The following is an 18,830-nucleotide window of genomic DNA, read 5'->3' on the forward strand; positions in this document are numbered from 1 at the left end:
TTCAGAGTCGTTTTAGCAGGCAAGTCTGCAAGTCTGCTTCTAAAAAAGCATCTCATCAGAATTAAGATTAAATAATTTCACTGTAATGTCAGCAATGAGCAGTAAGCGCTGGTAGGGGTTGCACTATACACACTTTGTGAATAAGTTCCCTGTTTAAAATGCAAAATCAATGCAATCAATGAAAAAATAATATCTGGTCGGAGTTTACAATCATAAAATTGAAGAACAAAGCTTCAAATGTTAGAATGTCGTGCGTTGTTTAGTTCGCCAACATACTCACAATGTTTTAAATAGAGAGTCTGGCTTGCATACAAGCCGTGTTAAACTGCACTCGATCTTCCCAATTTAAAGTATCCTCAGCTTCAAGTGTGTAGTTCTTCAGATCTGGTTGACCAAGACTACAACCTCCCTTTGAGCAACCACACGTTTGTATGTGCTCCTTAAATTAATCCCTTAAAAAAGGCAAAAAACCCTCATCTTAGCAGTGCAGCCCCAACAGAGACAACACTGTTATAATCCAAAAGCTTCCTTCAGTATTAAGTGAGTTTAAACTTCCTTCCCCCCCCAATGAACCAAATAGCCAAAGGCCTTGCTGATTAATAACATCCACTTTACTCTGAAGAATACAGACGCCTAAATACGATGAATCAGCAGAAGGGGGGAACGGGGATCCTCTTAGGGGACACTTGTAATGTAATGGAGGGGTAATGATTTGTCCATGTTGGCAGCTTGGAGATGAATGTCCAACCCTCAGATTATCCACACTCTGTTGAAAGATCTGCTTTTAACAGATGTTCCTGTAAGTCTGCAGAACACATGTGGCACCTTTACACTGGCCACTGTTCTTCTCCGTGTTTTAGAAAAGGACTCAAAACGTCTAAATTACTGCCCCGACCTCCTCTCCTGTTGCCCAGTATCTTATTATCAACCTCCAAATGGACCCGATAATAAAGTTCAAGGAGCCTCGGCCGGCAAATTATTTGTTGGAGACTGCTTTTCCAAGAATTTTTTTTTTTTGTTTTGTTTTTGAGGATGTCTATCGCTTTCCGGGGAGCGGGCCAGTAATGGACTCTAATGCAGCAAAGGAAATTATCCACTCATGTCCAATCACTACCTACGAGGCACCGATCAATAACAGGTCCCCAGGGCTCGAAGGGAGACCGGGATCGTGCTGAGAGCAGGGAGGGCCGGGTGAACTGCCTCTAAACACACTTTTGTTTTGGAGGGGTGTGGGGCCGTGATGGACCATCTCTGAATTTACTTTTGGATTTTATCTCGCCTGATAATGTGGCGCCCATCCATCTAATGCATATTTAAAAGACCTCAATTATAGGAATTCAGGTTTTAATGTTACGTCACAATGTAAAGAATCAACTATGGTTAAGGAAGCCACATGTGGTCTGAGAGAAATTATGTCCGTAAGTCACCCTTAATTTTTCACTTGGGCTTTGCACAGACCAAAAGACATTAATAAAAGACAACTTTTAGGTTGCCAGGCAGTGAAATTTAGGGACAAGCATGACCCCGCAGGTCATCTGTGAAAGCGGGTTATTAGGACGCGTTTCACTGATAGGTGAATTCTAGTGGGAGATGATTAGGATGAGCGGCGAAAAAAGAAGTGGGGTTACGTAATAAACACAGTGCAAAGTCACAGTAGCGATGGAGGAGTAGAATTGGGTCGACGAGACGGACGCAGCAGAACCGAGGAACGTCATTTCTTTTACCCACAATTGCACAACCTGAGCTACAGATTCAAAGACGCTTTGAAAACAAAAAGGTCCTCTAACTGCAGTCAAGTACTGTAACTCAAACTGAAACTTACCTTATTGTGGTAACCATCATTCAAAGGTTTGAAAACGCCTGCTGCCACTATTCAGGGTATCATCATTTCATTAAGGCTGGAGGACGTGTTGTGCATTTATCACCACGTTCTGACCTCTGATTGGAAAAACAGTTAAAAGGAGACAATACTTAACAGAGTAACTTACAAAGCCTTGTTTGGTGAAGCTCTTGTAAAATGTTTTGTTTTTTTTTTAAATGGAAAAAAACTTCCTGAAGCCTGCAGTTGTTCATCTTCATCAATAGTTAATAAATGGCTTCTGATCCAGATGCACTGCAAAACTCGAAGTCAACAGAGAGGTCAAGAAAATCTTACAACTGGTCTTTCTGATGAATTGATGAGCTAAAAAAGGTCACTGCATCAAAATGGAGCACAAACAAAAACCAATGCGGCATTTCCTGGAAACCTTGCAGTTGTTACACAGCTGCAGTGATTTATTTAACAATGATAAAGCTGTTTAGGTGCAGTACAAAGAAAGCAGTCTGTGGTTCGAAAGCAAGCGCCGACATTTTAAAGTCCGCATTTCCAACAAGATCACAAGCTTATTACACTCTGACCAGACCAACACAATGTCACACATTGCGGCCTTCACAGCATCTCATGTAAACGGCTCCGGGACCTTTTAACCATCTTCCGAAAAAACAGATCCCAGAAGGACTTGATTCAGAGTGGCTGCACTCTCCAATTACTCTGTTCAGTCCGGTCAAAGCAGTTTCCAGCAGGTAACACCAAAAAAAACCTTCCCTCGCTTACGTTGACATTTGAATTCAAGGGAGCTGCTGCTGCTAAAGTCTGGAGAAAGTCTGTCACGAATTCAGTTCATCTAAATTAACCGACATCCCTAAAAAGTCACGAGTGTAGGTGATTAGGGAAACACTGTAAATACCAAATGTGAACAAATGGAAAAAGAATCATCAGCTTGTGTCCAACTGACTATTTTGGGGGCTTCAGACACTCACATCGGCCAAACTGTGGATCTAGTAAAACTGTCACCTCCTTCAAGACCTTCCACAGTGCTAATGCCTCTCAGCCATCGGGCCCGTTTCCCCTCGACAACTTGCCCCGATCAATTAGTCTCTTTCTCGCCGTCGGCCTGTCTGCACGACCCCTCCCACTGTTTTTTTTTTTCCCTGTCAACTCAAACAGCGACGTGCTGTATGGGCAGAGTGCCCTAAATCCTGTAACCATCACGCCACAAACACTCTGCTCGCCTGCAAAAGGAAGTGGAGCGCTTGCCAAAGATAAAGTGGAGGACCACAAACAAATGGAGTAACTGAGCTCATTAAAGGGCCAGTGTGGTGGGTCAGCATCCTGCTGAAGCCCGATCAGCTTTCGATGACATCATCCGCACAATGCTCAAGACTCAGTCATACATCTGATGTATCTGAAAAGAAAACCACGACGATAAACCACGATTCTCTTTAGTTAAACCAACAAAGGAACAGTGGAAGAAAATCCTGTTCTCAAATGTTCAGTGTAAACAGGCATTACCGGTAAGAAGTTCAAGTATTAAACATGCAAGCACTGTGAAGAAGAAACGGTTTATTAGGGAAAGGCTGCATTTGACAAGGGGAGGAAAGAACGTGATCTTAAAGACTAGAGTTTTACATTCAAATTCATGCCAATCAGTTATAGCTACACAATACAAACAGATTTTAAAGTTAGAATAATAAGATTGATGGCAGCTCCTAGAAAAAAAAAGTACGTAATGAGATTTCTTAACTGCCTTTTAAACATTTCTCTATGATCCCGTCTTTTTATCAACCACAATACAGTTAAGTCGTGATACCGGTTGGGTTTAGGGCCCCGACACAGCAGAAAGTCTTAGGTTTACAGCGTATGTCTGGGAATCATTTACGGAGCTTAGAATTGTATTGGGACCAACCATGAAATTATAGATTATTGTTGACATGATTTGACACCTCTCGACAAATCCTAAATAGCAAAAAATAGGCCCTTCAAAAAAGTGTTTGCAAGAAAGACAACATTATGTTGAGCACTAATTTTAGCCGAGTTTTAACACTAAATAAACTTCATTCACTGAAAAAGGAAGCATCGAATAATTAATCATTTATTAAAAACTGCCATGTTTCCAATAAACAGGAAACATTTAGAGTGAAAACCTTTCAGTTTAAAAAAATTATTTGTGATTTAACTAAACTGAGCCAAAATAAGCAAAACCTTATTCTTCATATAATATATAGTTTTAACAGGATCCACAGAGATTCAGAATAATTTTATATATGCGATTCATTTTACTGATAGCTGCAATACAGCATTAAAGAAATGTCTGCAATTTGACAAAACAAGCTCTTTATATCTGCTCTTTATATTACTTTTATGGAAAGTTGAACATTTTTGCTGGTTATGAAACCTCACATCCACATGACTGCTTTTTTATTATGAGGTGATTTTTTTTTCTTATGTGTGCGGAAAAAACTGCAACCTGGGCTTGATTCAGCAGTTGGTGGCTGGTGAACGGCAAGATTGTTCAAATCTAAAATTCACCAGTCCATGTCCCGTTTCACCACGTGTCCGGTTACATCAGTCTGAGTTTAGAACATAACTTGGGCTCTGAAGTGTTTCTGCTTGGTGGCGTTGTTGCTCATGCCCATCTTCAGCATCCATTTTGACTTCATCATCTGTACGTACTGCATGTCTCTCTGCTTCTGATGCAAGGCGCCGAAGCCTAAGACAGAGGAAGGGGACAGACAAAGAGACAACATGCATGTACAGACAGTGTGTCAAAATACTGGATACACTTTTCTCACAGTCAATATGGACATAATGAGAAGTGAACACAAGATTCTACACTGGTTTAAGCTGCATAATGATATGAACGTCTATAGCAGAGAATGGTGAAAAATTTTATTTTATCATTGGACACAAAAAAGAAAAACACAGAAAACTCTGAAAAACCTGCCCAGAAATCAGATTTTATTGTATTATATTCTTATGAAGTGCTGCAAAAAGTAAGGATGATTAAAAATGATCTTCCTAGGAACTTTTCTCCAGTAGTTTGATGACTTCCAGGTCAGTTACTGCTATAGAAAAAGTGCAGTGACAGCCCACAACAAAACATTTCGAACCTTTGTAGCAATAATAAGATGTATATATTGTCTATTATAATAAAATCCAATGTTTTATAGAAGACATGTACCTCCTGCGAGTGAAGTGGTGGGGAGAATGGGAAAGACACAGAAATAAGAGAGTGTTGTCCTCTACCCACTATGCCACAGAAGAAAATAAATGGAGGGCGAAAGAAGATGATGGTGGAACTGATAAACCGAAAGGAAACAGCTTTATCAATAAAACATCATCTCTACAATGTCAAAATGAATAAACGTTTGCACTGAAATCCTGAAAGCGCGGCAGAGAAAAGCAAAATAACTTAAATCTTAAATAAAATAACAAATTATAGCTCCCTGGGCCAAAAGCTGATGACGGCTAAGTCAGACATCCCAAGATTCCTCAGTCTCCAAACTCTCTTAAGTAAACAGAATATATCTAAACTGGAACAGGGCCATTCTGTGGGGTCAGAATCAGATGAACTGAGGAAATGCCACTGTGCACCAAGTGTACTCAAGATTCAGTTGAAAACGTTTGGCCCTGCCGTGTCTTTTTGTAGAGATGAGCATTTGGTAAAGTTCAATTACAGAAGGTCCCTGACTTCAAAGAACACAGAGATAACCTAAGAATTTTTGATTTTACCAAAGTGGCAAGTCAGAAATCCGTACAGTCAGACTAGATTTGCACTTCAATGACAAAGGACAGTTTTTGATCATCATCTTCATAAGAAATCTCGGTTCACTAGAGCTTGTTCTCCCTGTATGTCACGAATAACAGCTCTGTCTGAAAAGAGACAAATCTCTTCCTGAGAAATTAAATTAGACCTTCTAATCAAACTGGACTTCTACAATAAAGTTGATTTGTGTGGGGAAAAGTCTCTCTTGCCCTGGTAGTATTTCTCCACTATTATTGATAATAATCATCATCATCATCTCAGTTGATTTTTTCAAATATTGAAACACCAAAAAAACTATACTACCGTTTTGTGACCCTGCTTGACCCTTACCTCCATCTCCTCCCCAGCCCAGGGCTCTGTACTGCCGGAGGACTCTGCCAACAGCGTTCTTATTGTGGGTCAGAGCCACCACTCTCTGAGTGCCAAACCGTTGTTTGTAGTACCTCATGAGGGAGCGGTGGCCGATCTTAGCGCCTGAAAACAGAGGAAGCAAGGATGTTCATTCTGCACTATGGAGCTATTAGCAGACAATTCACACAAGTCACACAAAAGAAAACAGACCCAACAAAAACATCTAGACGTTTTAAAAGTTAAAAATTAAAAAAAATTAAATTAAATAAAAATTCTCAGTAGTCTTTGAAACCTGTATTTTAATAAAAATCTCATGATTAGCAAAGAAATGGACTCTGTTTTTGACTATTTTATGCAGCATCCAAACTTTTGGAAACAGGATTTTTACACGAGACGGGGAGGGAGGGACACAAACAGGCACAATTAAAAAAAACAAAAAACAAAACAAAAACAGTTACCTGAGGGAAGAGTCAGCTCCAGCGTTTCATCGTCATACTCCAGATTCCTATCATCAGGCAGCTCCTCCTCCATTTCAGCAACTGCTCCCTCCTTCCTATCCGGGTAGCTGCTCCTATAGGCAAAAGAATTAGATTGATACTACAGGACACTATTTACATAGTATTGCTGCTGCATTTCATCCATTTCCATTAACCATAAACAATCACAGGTTAACAAATACTGTATATAATCAAGATGAAAACTTACCTAAAGTCATAGAAGTCTGCAAACTCCAGAGCAGCGTCACCATCTGTGAACAGTTTACAGTGGCTTTTGTCTGTCATGTGACTCTGTACGGCCTCTTTTGAGTAAAACGAACGTCCCTTTTCGTTACACCATAAACACACGTTCCCAGCACCAACTTTTTCTCCTGTGCCAGACAAAAAAAAATAAACACATTCAAATAACAGGTTTACATCTGATAAGACAATGAGAAAAAAAGCACACGGACCGTTAAAACAGGAAAGTAATTTTCATAATTGTACGAATAGCATAAATAAAAAACCTTGACAATACAGTGGATTGAGCATAAACAGAGTCATGATGCTTCCCCCTCAAAACTCACCCAGGTAACACATGAGCCCCTTGAAGTCAACAAGGAATTCTAAATCAGGGACGAAGAAGCTATGAACTTTGGTCATGTGGGCCATATTCTTTACGAGCGACTTGGAGTGGTTGGAGCAGAACAGGCAGTCGGTAATGGGAATGGAGCCTGGAAGAGCAGCAGACTGAGCTGAAGAGTCTCCTTCCTGCTGATCCATCATCTCTTCACCATCTTCATCCTCTTCTATGTCGTCATAATCATCTTCTTCACCAACATCCTCCCAATCTAATTTAAGATTTTGATAGGAACATTTTAACACCACAAACTATTACAAGGTGCGTAACTTAAACAACACAAATATTATTATTATTATTATTATTATTATTATTATTATTAAGTGGTAGATTTAGTAGTGTTCCTCACCTTCCTCAGCTGTAGCTCCATCTTCTTTCTCTTGTCTCTTGGCTTGCTCCTCCAGCCACATCATTCTGGGAGGTTTGTCTGGCTTCTGCTTCGTGACCTCTTGTGATACCTGGGTCTTCTGTCGCTTGGCTGGACTTAACTTCTGCTGTTCCTTCAGTACCTGCTGCAGGGCCTCGTTCCTGGCATCGTGGTCCACCTTCTCGTCAACAAGTCCCTTCTCCAGGTTCTTCTCATTCATCTTCTCCACTTTTCTCTGGGCAGCGAGCAGGGCCTGCTTCTCTGCCTGCTGGTGCTTGTGGGACTGCAGGTGGTTCTGGTAGGCATTTGCAGTGGAGAACTTCTTGTTGCAGATGGCGCATGCCTCGGTGGCCACAGCATCATTTAACTGCTGCTCAGCAGCGGACCTCTGTGCCAGGACGCGCTCCTGGAAGTTTTCCGCGGTGACAGGTGGCATGTCAGCCACCTTGCGCTTCAGATTGTAACGGTGCCAGTCCGTTTTGTAGTGCGCTCGCTGTATCTCGCCATCCGCAAAAGCCACTCGACAGCTGATACAAGTGTAGGACGTCATGGCGATCTGAAAATACGGCGATTGATTAGGGGTTTACAACGTCAACCAACACTAAGCCGACGTCAAGTTGCTGCGGCGTCACCTAGAAAATCATATCACACTGTGTTAGCATCGGCTAACACAAGCTAGTTTCTGTGTGCGTAGCTAGTTGTTGGGTGAAGATGAAATGTTGCTGGTTGAAAGCGCTGCCTATGGTTGCGAACGCTAACGTTAGACAAAGTAAATATACGTGAAATACGTAAAAAAAAAAACTTGGTACCGGGTCGGTCTGACACTAACTAATGTCGGCTAACGTTAGCAACCACTAGCCAAACATTTTAGTGTAAACATCTGCTAATTACAACTCAAACCTCAGTCAGTCGTGATAATAATAACAACGACAACAGATCAGGACATTCAATAAGATGACGACTACGAAAAAATAAATAAATCATTTCTTTTTTTGGTAAGTTTGTACCTGTCAAACGTTTCCACACCAGCACACGAGGGTAATTTTTCTTTTTTTTTTATTACGCGAACTCTCTTATTCTGGGGGTTTATCAGCGGTTGGTGAGCGGCGTTTAAGGCGCTTTACCGCCACCTACTGCAACTCATTGGAAAAACCGTCAACGGTGGTTTTACTTATTAAGTGCTGTGACATTTTAGGTATTTGTACTTAAAGTATTTCCATTTTATTCTGCGTTTGCTACAATTCAGGTGGAAATTAATATATACATTTATTAGCTGTAGCTAGTAGTTACCTTTTGCAAATGTAGATAAATATTCAGCTAATATGGAAAATTGAAGAACTAGATATTGCAGTTGACAAAGTGGCTAAAGCCACTGTAACATTATTGAAGATTTTTATTACAATTTTTAATCTCTTACCCTGGATTAACCCCAAGGTGGAAAGGGGTATTCAGCAAGGATGCCATTTCTCCAAAATTATTCATCCCAACCACTGAACTATTGACAATAATTATTAAGAATAATATAATTAAAAAGGGATTACAATCCTAGATAAAGAATGGAGTCGAAGAAGTTAGTATTTGTTTTTTTTGTTTGTTTTTTTTTAAATCAGGATTATTCCTAAATGTAAAAAAAAAAACAGAGGATCCTGAGTTGATGAGCCACACAATTAAGTTGTGGGAAAGAGTAGTGGAAGCTCGGCTAAGGGCAGAGGTGAACATTTGTGAGCAGCAATATGGTTTCATGCCTAGAAAGAGTCCAACAGAAAAGAGGTGAAGAGGCGAATGCAGGCAGGTTGGAACAGGTAGAGAAAAGTGTCAGGTGTTTTGTGTGACAAAAGAGTATCAGCGAGAATGAAAAGAAAGGTGTGTATATGCGAATCCATAATGTAGACGATATGTCTTTGATGGAAAAAGCACATGCTAAATTCATTAAATGTATTCTTTTTTCCTACCTCTACAAGCGATAGTAAATTTGCAAACGTCTATATCTATCTATCTATCATTAAATGAAACTCATAATTTTGAGGTCGGTTTGTTGTTGGTGATTAATAATTGCCTTTTTTAAAGAAGGAATGGACGAATTGGACTTAGCTACAGTGAAATACCAGTAGAAGGCAGGAATTCAACGTAAAAGACACCGGCAACCGTAAAACCCTAAAAGAAGAATGAGCTTGTTCGTGATTGGTTCGTTGCACCGCGGCTTGTAAATCTTACGTCACTTCCTTTTTCTAGCTCTTTAAAAAAACAAATCGAAGTTACCACGAAGGTTCAGCTGTCTGTGTTTTTTTTAAGGACGAAAACTAAATAAGACCCCTGCGCCCAGTGATGACTGCATTTGAGGAGAGACTTTGCGAGGAGGTGCGCAAGTACAGGCATCTGTACGACACCTCGGTGAAGGATTACAGAGACCACCAGATGACCAACAAGTCCTGGAGGGAAATAGCGAAGACTCTGTGCAGCGATGAGCACACCGTGAAGAAGCAGTGGAAGTACATAAGGGATCGTTTTGTTAAAGCAAAAAGAAAGTCCAAAGGTGCCGACGGCGTAAACTATAACCCTGCAATTCTGGAGTCGTTGTCCTGGCTGGACACTTACGTTAGACATCGAGGGACCGAGCGGAAATACGACTTTGAAACGGTGAGTGTGTTTCTGTTAAAAGTGCTTCACGTAATCTTAACCTGCAAATCCATTTTTACAATGACCTCTTTGCACAGACACAGGATTATTTCTTTAAGCTTTTACTCGACACCATAAAAAGAAGCCACCTCCCCCGCCCCCAAACTCCACAGTGAGCGAGCCCTAAAAACTTCAAAAGCAATTATGTGACGTCATCGATGATGTCATCTTAGCATCAAAGCAATAATTTTAAACGGTCTAAAAGTATTAGAAATTTTACAATTAAAACAGATATTAAAGAGCTTCATACAAGACAATAATGTCCTCATTCAGCCATTTGCACTTACAATCACACACTCTAACTTGGGTTCAGTGTCTTGTTCAAGGACACTTATGTGATCGGAGGAGTTGCAGGAGGTCACGACGTGAATTAAAGAATTACATTCTGGCTCCTTTGGGAGAATGTGTGTTGTAAATGTACTCCCTCCCCCCCCCCCCCCTCTTTTACCACAGACTGCGAAAGAAAACGGCAGCCCAGATTTTGATGAGCCAACAAGTATAACGTGCCCCAAAGCTGACCCCCCTCTCCCTGCCCTGCTGCCCCAGAAGAGCCCAATCCTGGTGCCTAGTACACCTGAATTGGAAACATCAGAACTGGATTCGGATTCTTCATACGTGTTTGAAGACTCAGAGACTGTAAGTTCCACGAAGAGACAACGAAGAGACAACTCAATGGACATTTTGAAAAGGCTAAGCACCATAGACAGAGGACGGGAACAGATGAAACAAGAGCAGTCCACTGTTGAGTACCATTTCTGCATGACAATGGCAAAAATGCTCAGCCCGCTCTCTCCCATTGCCAAAAACGAGACCATGTTCAATATACACCAGCTGGTGTATGAGGCACAGAAACGATATATGTTTGGTGCCACCCAAGACAACTGAACAGAGCAGGCTCTGTTTTTGTGAAATGTTGTTTTATTAGAGCAATTCATAAATAAAGTATTTTACTTTATAGTTTTGGTGTGTCTCTTAAAATACCACACTGTTTTCTGCCTCTCTTTACATGATTTAACAGCTCATCAGTACAGAAGAATCTCATGCAGAGTATATAGAGTTTCTAATATCTGATTAACAAACAGTAGTTAATAATTGAGGGTCTGAATTAGTTTGCTTTTGTTCTGATGTGCGGAACTGGAGTTTGCTAGTTATGTTGTCCCAAAGTTCATCTGAAGGTAATAAGTCTTGGTATTTAAAAGATACTTCTTTCTTTTAGTGTCAATGTCCATTTGTTTCAGCCTTTCACTGCAGCTTTCAGAGAAACCACGTCCTGCCAAACACAAACCAGGAACTTGTACTAAGAAGACAGTAGGTGTCTGAGGGTGTCAAATTACCTTTATACATATCTTTCTGCTTTAGATTGTTCTTGAATGTAAATTAGGATAGAGCAGAATCAGCTTTATTGGCAGAGTATACTAACACAAAGGAATCTGCTTGTGGCCACTGGTAAGGAGTTCAGAATGTGTACAACAGTAAAAAATAAACAAAAATACAAAAATGACAGCAACAGTCATAGGTGGAAAAAAAAAACTACAATTACAAAACTACTTACGCAGTCGCAGCACTCGCCCACAAAGAGGCTATTGTGAGGCCATTCCCACTCAGTAACATGACCATTACAAGATGCTGTTTTACTTACATAAGCAACATACGAAGTTTGGTTGAAAAAACTACATCTGAGTAGAAAAAAAACCCATCAATGGATGTATTATAATAACTTGAGTTGATGAATCTCATAGCTACTCTATTCATTAAATTATACATTTTGGGATAATCAGCACTGAAAGCAATAGTTTACCACATTTTACAGAACCATGTGTTACACTACCGTTTAGTAGAAAATACTACTTCAGTAGTAGAAAGTAGAAATGTCCTTGTTCTTGAAAGAAAACCAAGTTTTATAGCATCAAACTATTTTGAAATGCATCGTTAACATAAATGCCCCTCATAGCTGCAAACAAGTGTTTTTAAAGGAATATCTAAATTATCAGCAGTTTTTAAGTTCCAATCAATAATATATGCATCCATGAAGTTAAAAAGCCAATTAATAGATTACGTCAGTACAGCAAAAACAAGGACATTTCTAAGTGAAAAACTTTTGAACAGTAGTAAACATCCATAGCGTCAAATATAAAGCCTGAAAAAGCAAAGATTATGTCAAATCTGCAAATAAATACTTAAAAATACATATATTGGACATGCTCAAGAGAAAACAAATATACATTAGCTGACAGGATTACACCAGGGACCCAACAGGTTCACAATCCACACTTACTGTATACAGTAGAGTGGCACTTGAAAATTTGCAAACCCTTTGGAGTTCTCCACCCTTTGGAGTTCTCCACCCTTTGGAGTTCTCCACCCTTCGGAGTTCTCCATTTCTGCATAATGACCTGACCTAAAGCATAATGAGCAGTACAAAGTCAAATACGTACATAGATCACCTCTATTTTAAACAAACTGGTGACGTCTTTATGGTTTGATGCTTGGTTGTCATGCTGCAATTAACTATTTGTCTGGTAAGAGATACGATACTGTTGAGTTACATGTGGCCAATTAGTGTAGCACTTGAAAGTTTGTGCACTGTTTAGGATTTTCTCTAATTCTGCATAATTCTGAAAAATGAAACCTGCATAATCTTACTATGCAAGTTGTAAGTTATGAAACACTATAAAAACACTTCTTCGGTATTGATTCAATAGGGGGGCTGGTGGCTCAGTGGTAAAGCATTGGGTTGGGATGCAGAAGGCTACGGGATTGAATCCAACCCCACCAGGTCACATACTTTTGCCACATTACCGTGACATCTGGATCATTAACGTAATAAACTAATCAATAAGTGTAAAACTTATGTCGTTTTAGGGTTTGCATTAAAAGCTAATCTTGTTTTGAGTCATATTTGTGCAGAAAAGGAAAACTTTAAAGGGTTCGCAAGCGCCGTGGTAACAAATATTCATTTAAGACATCAACCATGCACTCGCTAGTAAACAAAAGAGAACTTTCTCCCATAAGTAGTACAATAATGTGGTTTGTTACTACTATGGGTGTTTTGTGCATGAACCTCAACAACTGAACACTTTCCCGCCTACAGTATTTGCATATACACGGCTACCTGTCTCCTAACTGAGACACATTTAATTTGTGATATGGTTTCTCACCTGTGTGGCTTCTTAGAGGTGGACCATTAATTCGTCACTAAGTCGGAATTTGTATGAGTCCTCAAGTGCTTTTTCAAGTCTGGTATCCGAAAGAAACTTTTCCCACATATGTTGCAGGTGTATGGCTTCTCACCTGTGTGGATTTTTAAGTGTGCATTCAGCGACGACCTCTGAGCGAATCGTTTCCCGCAGGTGTCGCAGGGGTAAGGCCTCTCGCCTGTGTGAGTCCTCATGTGGACTTTCAAGACACCTCTGCAGTAGAACTTGGTCCCACACATCTCACAGGAATGGGGCTTTTTATCTGCGTGGATTCTCATGTGCCATTTCAGCAATGAGACGCGACAGAAACTCTTCCCGCAGATTTTGCAAATGTACGGCTTCTCATCCGTGTGGGTGCTCATGTGGAGTTTCAAGAGACTGCTACGTTTGTAGGCTCTGCCACACAACTTACATGAATAAGGCTTCTCACCTGTGTGGGTCCTCATGTGCACCAACAAGCCGCTGCTACATCTGAAACCTTTCCCACAGGTGTTGCACACGTACGGTCTCTCGCCTGTGTGGATCCTCATGTGCAGCAACAGGCCACTGCTGTATCGAAAACCTTTCCCACATGTTTTGCAAGGATAAGGCCTCTCACCTGTGTGAATTCTCATGTGATTTTTCAATGCAGACGTCTGACTGAATCTTTTCCCACAGGTGCTGCAAACATATGGCTTCTCACCTGTGTGGGTTCTCAGGTGTACGTTCAATTTGGACTTATACCTGAAAGCCTTCCCACAAGTGTCGCATTTTAAAAACTTATTATCCTTAGGAGGATCACAGCCCCTCCCTGGCATGGGAGAGTTGTACACTTTTCTGCTGTGACTAGCTGATTCAGAGTCTACGTGCTTGCCTCCGTTCTGCTCCTGGCTGTGGGCTACAGGAGAGAGGAGCCAGTGGTTGCTGTTTGTTCCTGGTTCACTGTTGCAACTTTCCTCAAAACCTGGGGTCAACATAAAGGTTTCTGTTTCCTGCTTCACTGCAATCTGCTTTCCTTCCTGACTGGCGCAGTGTTCCTCCAGTTCCTTTTTAATCTGTGGATGATCTGGGTCCTCTTGGTCTAGAGTGGAGTTCCACTCCTGGTTACAGAGCTGCTGGTTGGAAAGACAACCCTCCTCTTCTTCCTCCTTACAGACATGTTGCTGTGTGACCTCTGGAGGGGCACATAAAAAGGGATGTGTGATAATAGAGTGCTGAAAACATCTCCAGCTTCTCCTGAGAGTTTTCCAATCCCAATTAAAAGTCGTGTACAGCCAGCATTGACATTTCAATGATAAAGCAACAAACATGGATAAGCAAGAAGGAATAAATTCAACAGCAACTTCCAACTTATAGGCTTAAGCTCTAAATAATTTACAATACTGAATTGTAATTGTTTATATTGTTGCATTTTTTGCTATATGTTCACACTGGATAAATGGGATTCTTCAGAGGAAAATGAGACGAGGCTACAGATTCCAAAATCAGGAGCTATGAGGTGGGAGTAGGCACAGTAATTTTAGGTTGGAGCAGATCCAGAAACAGGACAGAGATGAAGCAGCAACAAAAGCAGAGAGACTCCCGCATCTGAGAGGTGCTACGTCAATTCTCTACCCATCAACGGCCATCGTTTTTATGAAAATCCTACAGTCTTTATTAAAAGTGGCATTAGGTTGGCACTGTTCAGTCGCTTAAACTATGAACTAAATGGTTAGAGGATAACTTTGGTCATTTTACAATTAATCATATTTTCAAAAAGCCCCCATAGCCTTAGGATGTTATTCTAATTTAATTAAAATCAGATTTTATACAGAGTAAACCCCCACTGTGTGGAACATCACATATTACACCTTCCTCTCGCTCTTCTGTTGAGCTGCATCCTAGAGTCTACAGGAATAGGAAAAAATAAATAAAAACAAAAACATTAGTATGTTACTTATCAACATATCAAAGATGGATTTTAAATCTGACATTTCATATTCATAGTCCTTGCGCTTGTGTCACTAGCAGCACCGTGAGCAGTAAGCTGGCGTGGAAGTGCCTAAAATTCAGTGGTTGGAAATATTCCCATTACTTTGATTTTAGCGGCAAGAAATGTTATTTGAAAATGACTGTAGCATGTAAATTGTGTGCAGGTAGTGGTGAGATTTGTTTTTCATCGTGAAAAGAAAACAACCTCAAGACGCTCGAAACAATTGATAAAACACCACAGCAACCCAACACATGGCGAGATGCACCGACTGCAATTAGTTGTTTAGCACTTAGAAGTCATTACAAAGTCATTTCAGGATGGAGAAGCTCCAGCAACTGAGCACAGCAGCGACAAAGTCTGGTCCAGCACCTGGGAGGTGCCATGGCAATGATCCAGCCAACCAGTCACATTGCTACTACACAGTATCAGACATCTATGTTTACTTGTTAGAAGGAATCAAATACTGCATCTCCACACAGACTCCTGTGGTAAACATCACTTTACTCCAGTGAGTGACACTATTCCCCAGAATGGCAACACAACCAAGCCCTGAGCAATTTCATCTCCTCCTGCAAAAGGTTCGTCTTTGTGTTTGTTAATGGCCCAAATATACAGAATGAATATAAACAAACAATATTTAAATTTTAAAACTGCTTGTATAGTGCCTATAAAAAATATGCGCCCCCCTTTTTTTGTTTTCAACTTTTGTTTTATTACAACATTAAATTATGGTAGATTTAATTTAGCTTTTGTTGACAAAAATGAAAACATTTCTCTACAAAGTGATATAAATATGATAAAATGATAAATCATCCATACGCTGTTGCGACCCTAAACTCACGGGATAAGCCGAAAGGACAAAAAAAAAAAAAGAAAAAAAAAAAGGGTGCAACCAATTCGACTTTGCTATAAAATTTAAAAATAACGTTTTTTTCACTTCAAAAATAGAAAAAAAAAACGTTTTATAAAATCTGTATGTTGTGTGAAACATTCTGTCACTACCTGTCCTGGCCAGAACACTTTTACAAGAGATTGTTTTTTTCATTTTGATGAGATTATCCTTGAAAAGGAGACGCTAAAACATTATTATAAACGTTATTAAATTATTACCTACCACGTTTGAGCATTTTTGAGTGTTGTGTCTGAGCATGAAAAGCATCAGCAAATTAGCAGATGTAATGCGAGCTTTTGTAATTGTTCAGTAAGTAATGCGAAGGATTCAAACTGCCGCCTCTAATTAAAGCGCATTTCTCTGACATAAAGTCAAAGTTGCTGTTGATTGAATTAACCACCTCTTGTTCACGCGTCCCCCCCCTGAAGCTGCAGGTTATACGAGTCACGGGAAAGCGAAGTCATCCCTTCAGACTCACATCCTTCCAGGTATACGTACCTATCCTGTGGAGCTTAATTTCGGGTTTATAGACCGCATCCAGCAGTCTGCGCTGACGGCCGATCTCTTCTTCGTACTCGACGATAATGTTTTCAAAGACTCCGAAGATTTCTTCGGCCGCTGCAGTCAGCCGCTCGCTGACGAACTCTCTGAGATACTGATGTGAAGGCATTGTTCGTCTGTAGCGACACAAATGTTTCCCTGCGATGTGGCAGCACCGCCAACTCCTAACAGCTAATGTTACACAGCCGTCGTTCTTCTTCTGTTCTTCTTCTGTTTTTTTTTCTTCTTCTTCTTCTCCTTCTCGCTTTTCTTCTTCTTCTTCTTCTTCTGTTTTGTGGTAAACAACGCATTACCGCCACCACCTGCACACGGATCCTAATTGCGGATTCTAATAGTTCCTGAACGTCTCCCCAAAGCGTCTAACAAAGCCCAGTTTACTTTTACTTTCCCGAGAATGAAGCGCATCATGCTCATAATTCTAATGGCAATTCATATTTCAATTGGCAATTTTCATTTTGGTCATGCAATTTGAAATGCATTTTGCAACTGGCAATTTAATATGCAAAGTCCAATTCAATCAATCAATTTCGTTTTAATTAATTGGATTGAAATTTTAAATAAAAGCTAAATCAATTGCATTTCAAAATATATTTATTCAATTGGCAATTCAATGTGGAGTTTAGTCATGCAGTTTCAAAATGCATTCAATTGAAAATTAAATGTTAAAAGCTGCAATTCAATCTTCCTAATGTAATGTATTCCTAACACATAAGCAGCATGGCTAAATAATCAGAGCATACTTGCCTTTGGACCACACTTAAAAATTTACTATAATGGCAGCCACACACGCTTGTTATTCATCGGATGTCAAATATATTTTTCATATAAGATGTTGACAATCTGGCACAGGTAGAGGCCTGCTGGCAGTATTACTAACCAAAGCCAGCAGGAACTTCTGTTTATGGTTTAGTTCTAGGTTCAAATGCAATGAAAACCTATGCTGGAGCTTAGTTTAGAGATTGCACGTGCCTCATTTACCCATTGGTTTTAAATAAACCTCGTTTTATTTAAAACAAAAGTATCGTATTGTTTATCTTTATTGCACGTGTACACGAGTACCTAGGAGGCCATTACAGGTTTGTCCCATTGCCATACGTCCTTGAGCCCCAGAACCTGCAGAGGGCTACATGTTCCAAAATGATTCATATTTGGAGTCTTTGGATGTGGACAGTGTCTCTGTGCAAGCTGAGCTCCTGACAGACTGAGCCTGTTGTGTCATTTGGGCTCCATTTTGTTCAGATACCTTTGAGCCCCTGAAACTTGAGGTCTGTATATAAACATGGATGTAATGCATACGTGTATCAGACAACATCTGACAACTAAATCTTACACTTGAACTCTTACGTACACGTCCAAAGAGCAAATACTTGTGAGGTGATGGTGCGTGTATCAACAATAGGTTCTTTAACTCATTTTTACCGAAAGTGGTAAATAAACAGAAATAAAATCAAATGTATTTTGAAATGTTTTCTTGTAAAACGAAATCACATGATTTGTTTCCTATAGTATCACAGTGAAACTACAGAGTACTATGACCACAGCAGGTGGTGCAGGCATCTCCAGAAGAGTTGTTGCTCCCGATCTGCTTGAGAAGTCTTCATTCAACTCCAACCAGTTATGTGAAATCTGCAATTACACAGAGGCTTGTTAATATTGGTGTAAGTACTACTACAACATCTCATGCAGCAGCCTGCCCCATCCAATAAATGACACGATGAAATTACACCATGACATTTGAATTATGAGCATGATGTGCTTTCATACCTGAGGCCTGTAAATTGGTATCTTCTGTCTGTTGCATGTGTTCTATCTTTTCTTGCACACAATAATTAACATGTATCTTTCATCTTCTTCCTATTCTTCTTTCATTCGTCTTCTTTTACTTGTTTATTGCTGTTGTTCGTCTCCTTTTACTGCTGCTGCTTCTTCTTCCTGAGTTTTTATGGCAGTTGGAAAAACCACCTTTTGGGGTGTTACCACCACAAACAGCACAAATCAGGAGTGTGGATCAGAAATATGACTTCTTTACTTGGGCTCAAAAGTAAAACCAGACAAAAAGTCTTTACATCAACGCCCCTTTCTCCATACTGGAACAAATTAAATAGCATCTAGCTCCAGAAGGCATCTCTCAGTT

General features: G+C 40.1%; 3 protein-coding genes across 4 annotated transcripts; 1 reads left to right on the forward strand and 2 right to left on the reverse strand.

The window, feature by feature from the left end:
* Window positions 1-3,362: 3,362 nt before the first annotated feature.
* znf622 (zinc finger protein 622) lies at window positions 3,363-8,558 on the reverse strand. Of its 2 annotated transcripts, none has more exons than XM_067529208.1 (7): window positions 8,427-8,558; window positions 7,402-7,975; window positions 7,000-7,263; window positions 6,642-6,804; window positions 6,395-6,507; window positions 5,916-6,059; window positions 3,363-4,529 (listed from the first exon to the last, which is right to left on the reverse strand). In XM_067529208.1, the coding sequence occupies exons 2-7, from the start codon at window positions 7,967-7,969 to the stop codon at window positions 4,396-4,398; spliced, it is 1,386 nt and encodes a 461-aa protein (XP_067385309.1). In that variant the 5' UTR covers window positions 7,970-7,975; window positions 8,427-8,558; the 3' UTR covers window positions 3,363-4,395. The 2 variants fall into 2 exon arrangements, with proteins under 2 accessions (XP_067385309.1, XP_067385310.1); XM_067529209.1 differs by having other exon boundaries at window positions 7,402-8,051; window positions 8,427-8,518.
* An 891-nt stretch (window positions 8,559-9,449) lies between these two features.
* Window positions 9,450-11,052, forward strand: LOC137140698 (uncharacterized). Its single transcript, XM_067529214.1, has 2 exons — window positions 9,450-10,056; window positions 10,549-11,052. The coding sequence occupies exons 1-2, from the start codon at window positions 9,745-9,747 to the stop codon at window positions 10,978-10,980; spliced, it is 744 nt and encodes a 247-aa protein (XP_067385315.1). The 5' UTR covers window positions 9,450-9,744; the 3' UTR covers window positions 10,981-11,052.
* Window positions 11,053-11,472: 420 nt separating this feature from the next.
* On the reverse strand, window positions 11,473-16,921 carry LOC137140696 (zinc finger protein 121-like). The gene is made up of 2 exons (XM_067529212.1): window positions 16,634-16,921; window positions 11,473-14,445 (listed from the first exon to the last, which is right to left on the reverse strand). Exons 1-2 carry the CDS (start codon window positions 16,803-16,805, stop codon window positions 13,280-13,282), a joined length of 1,338 nt encoding a protein of 445 aa, XP_067385313.1. The 5' UTR covers window positions 16,806-16,921; the 3' UTR covers window positions 11,473-13,279.
* Between the last annotated feature and the right edge of the window lie 1,909 nt (window positions 16,922-18,830).

This window comes from Channa argus, chromosome 14, assembly GCF_033026475.1.
Source record: "Channa argus isolate prfri chromosome 14, Channa argus male v1.0, whole genome shotgun sequence".
NCBI lineage: Eukaryota > Metazoa > Chordata > Actinopteri > Anabantiformes > Channidae > Channa > Channa argus.

Bases quoted from the DNA above. Each gene is read 5' to 3' on its own strand.
- znf622 (XM_067529208.1), bottom strand. From the start codon at position 7,969: ATGACGTCCTACACTTGTATCAGCTGTCGAGTGGCTTTTGCGGATGGC. The intron at 6,805-6,999 runs GTGAGTTTTGAG...TGTCTGGCACAG, and splicing joins GGGGCTCATGTGTTACCTGG to GAGAAAAAGTTGGTGCTGGG. The intron at 6,060-6,394 runs GTAACTGTTTTT...CTCTGTTTTCAG, and splicing joins GGAGCTGACTCTTCCCTCAG to GCGCTAAGATCGGCCACCGC.
- LOC137140698 (XM_067529214.1), top strand. From the start codon at position 9,745: ATGACTGCATTTGAGGAGAGACTTTGCGAGGAGGTGCGCAAGTACAGG. The intron at 10,057-10,548 runs GTGAGTGTGTTT...CTTTTACCACAG, and splicing joins GGAAATACGACTTTGAAACG to ACTGCGAAAGAAAACGGCAG.
- LOC137140696 (XM_067529212.1), bottom strand. From the start codon at position 16,805: ATGCCTTCACATCAGTATCTCAGAGAGTTCGTCAGCGAGCGGCTGACT. The intron at 14,446-16,633 runs GTACGTATACCT...GTGCCCCTCCAG, and splicing joins AATTAAGCTCCACAGGATAG to AGGTCACACAGCAACATGTC.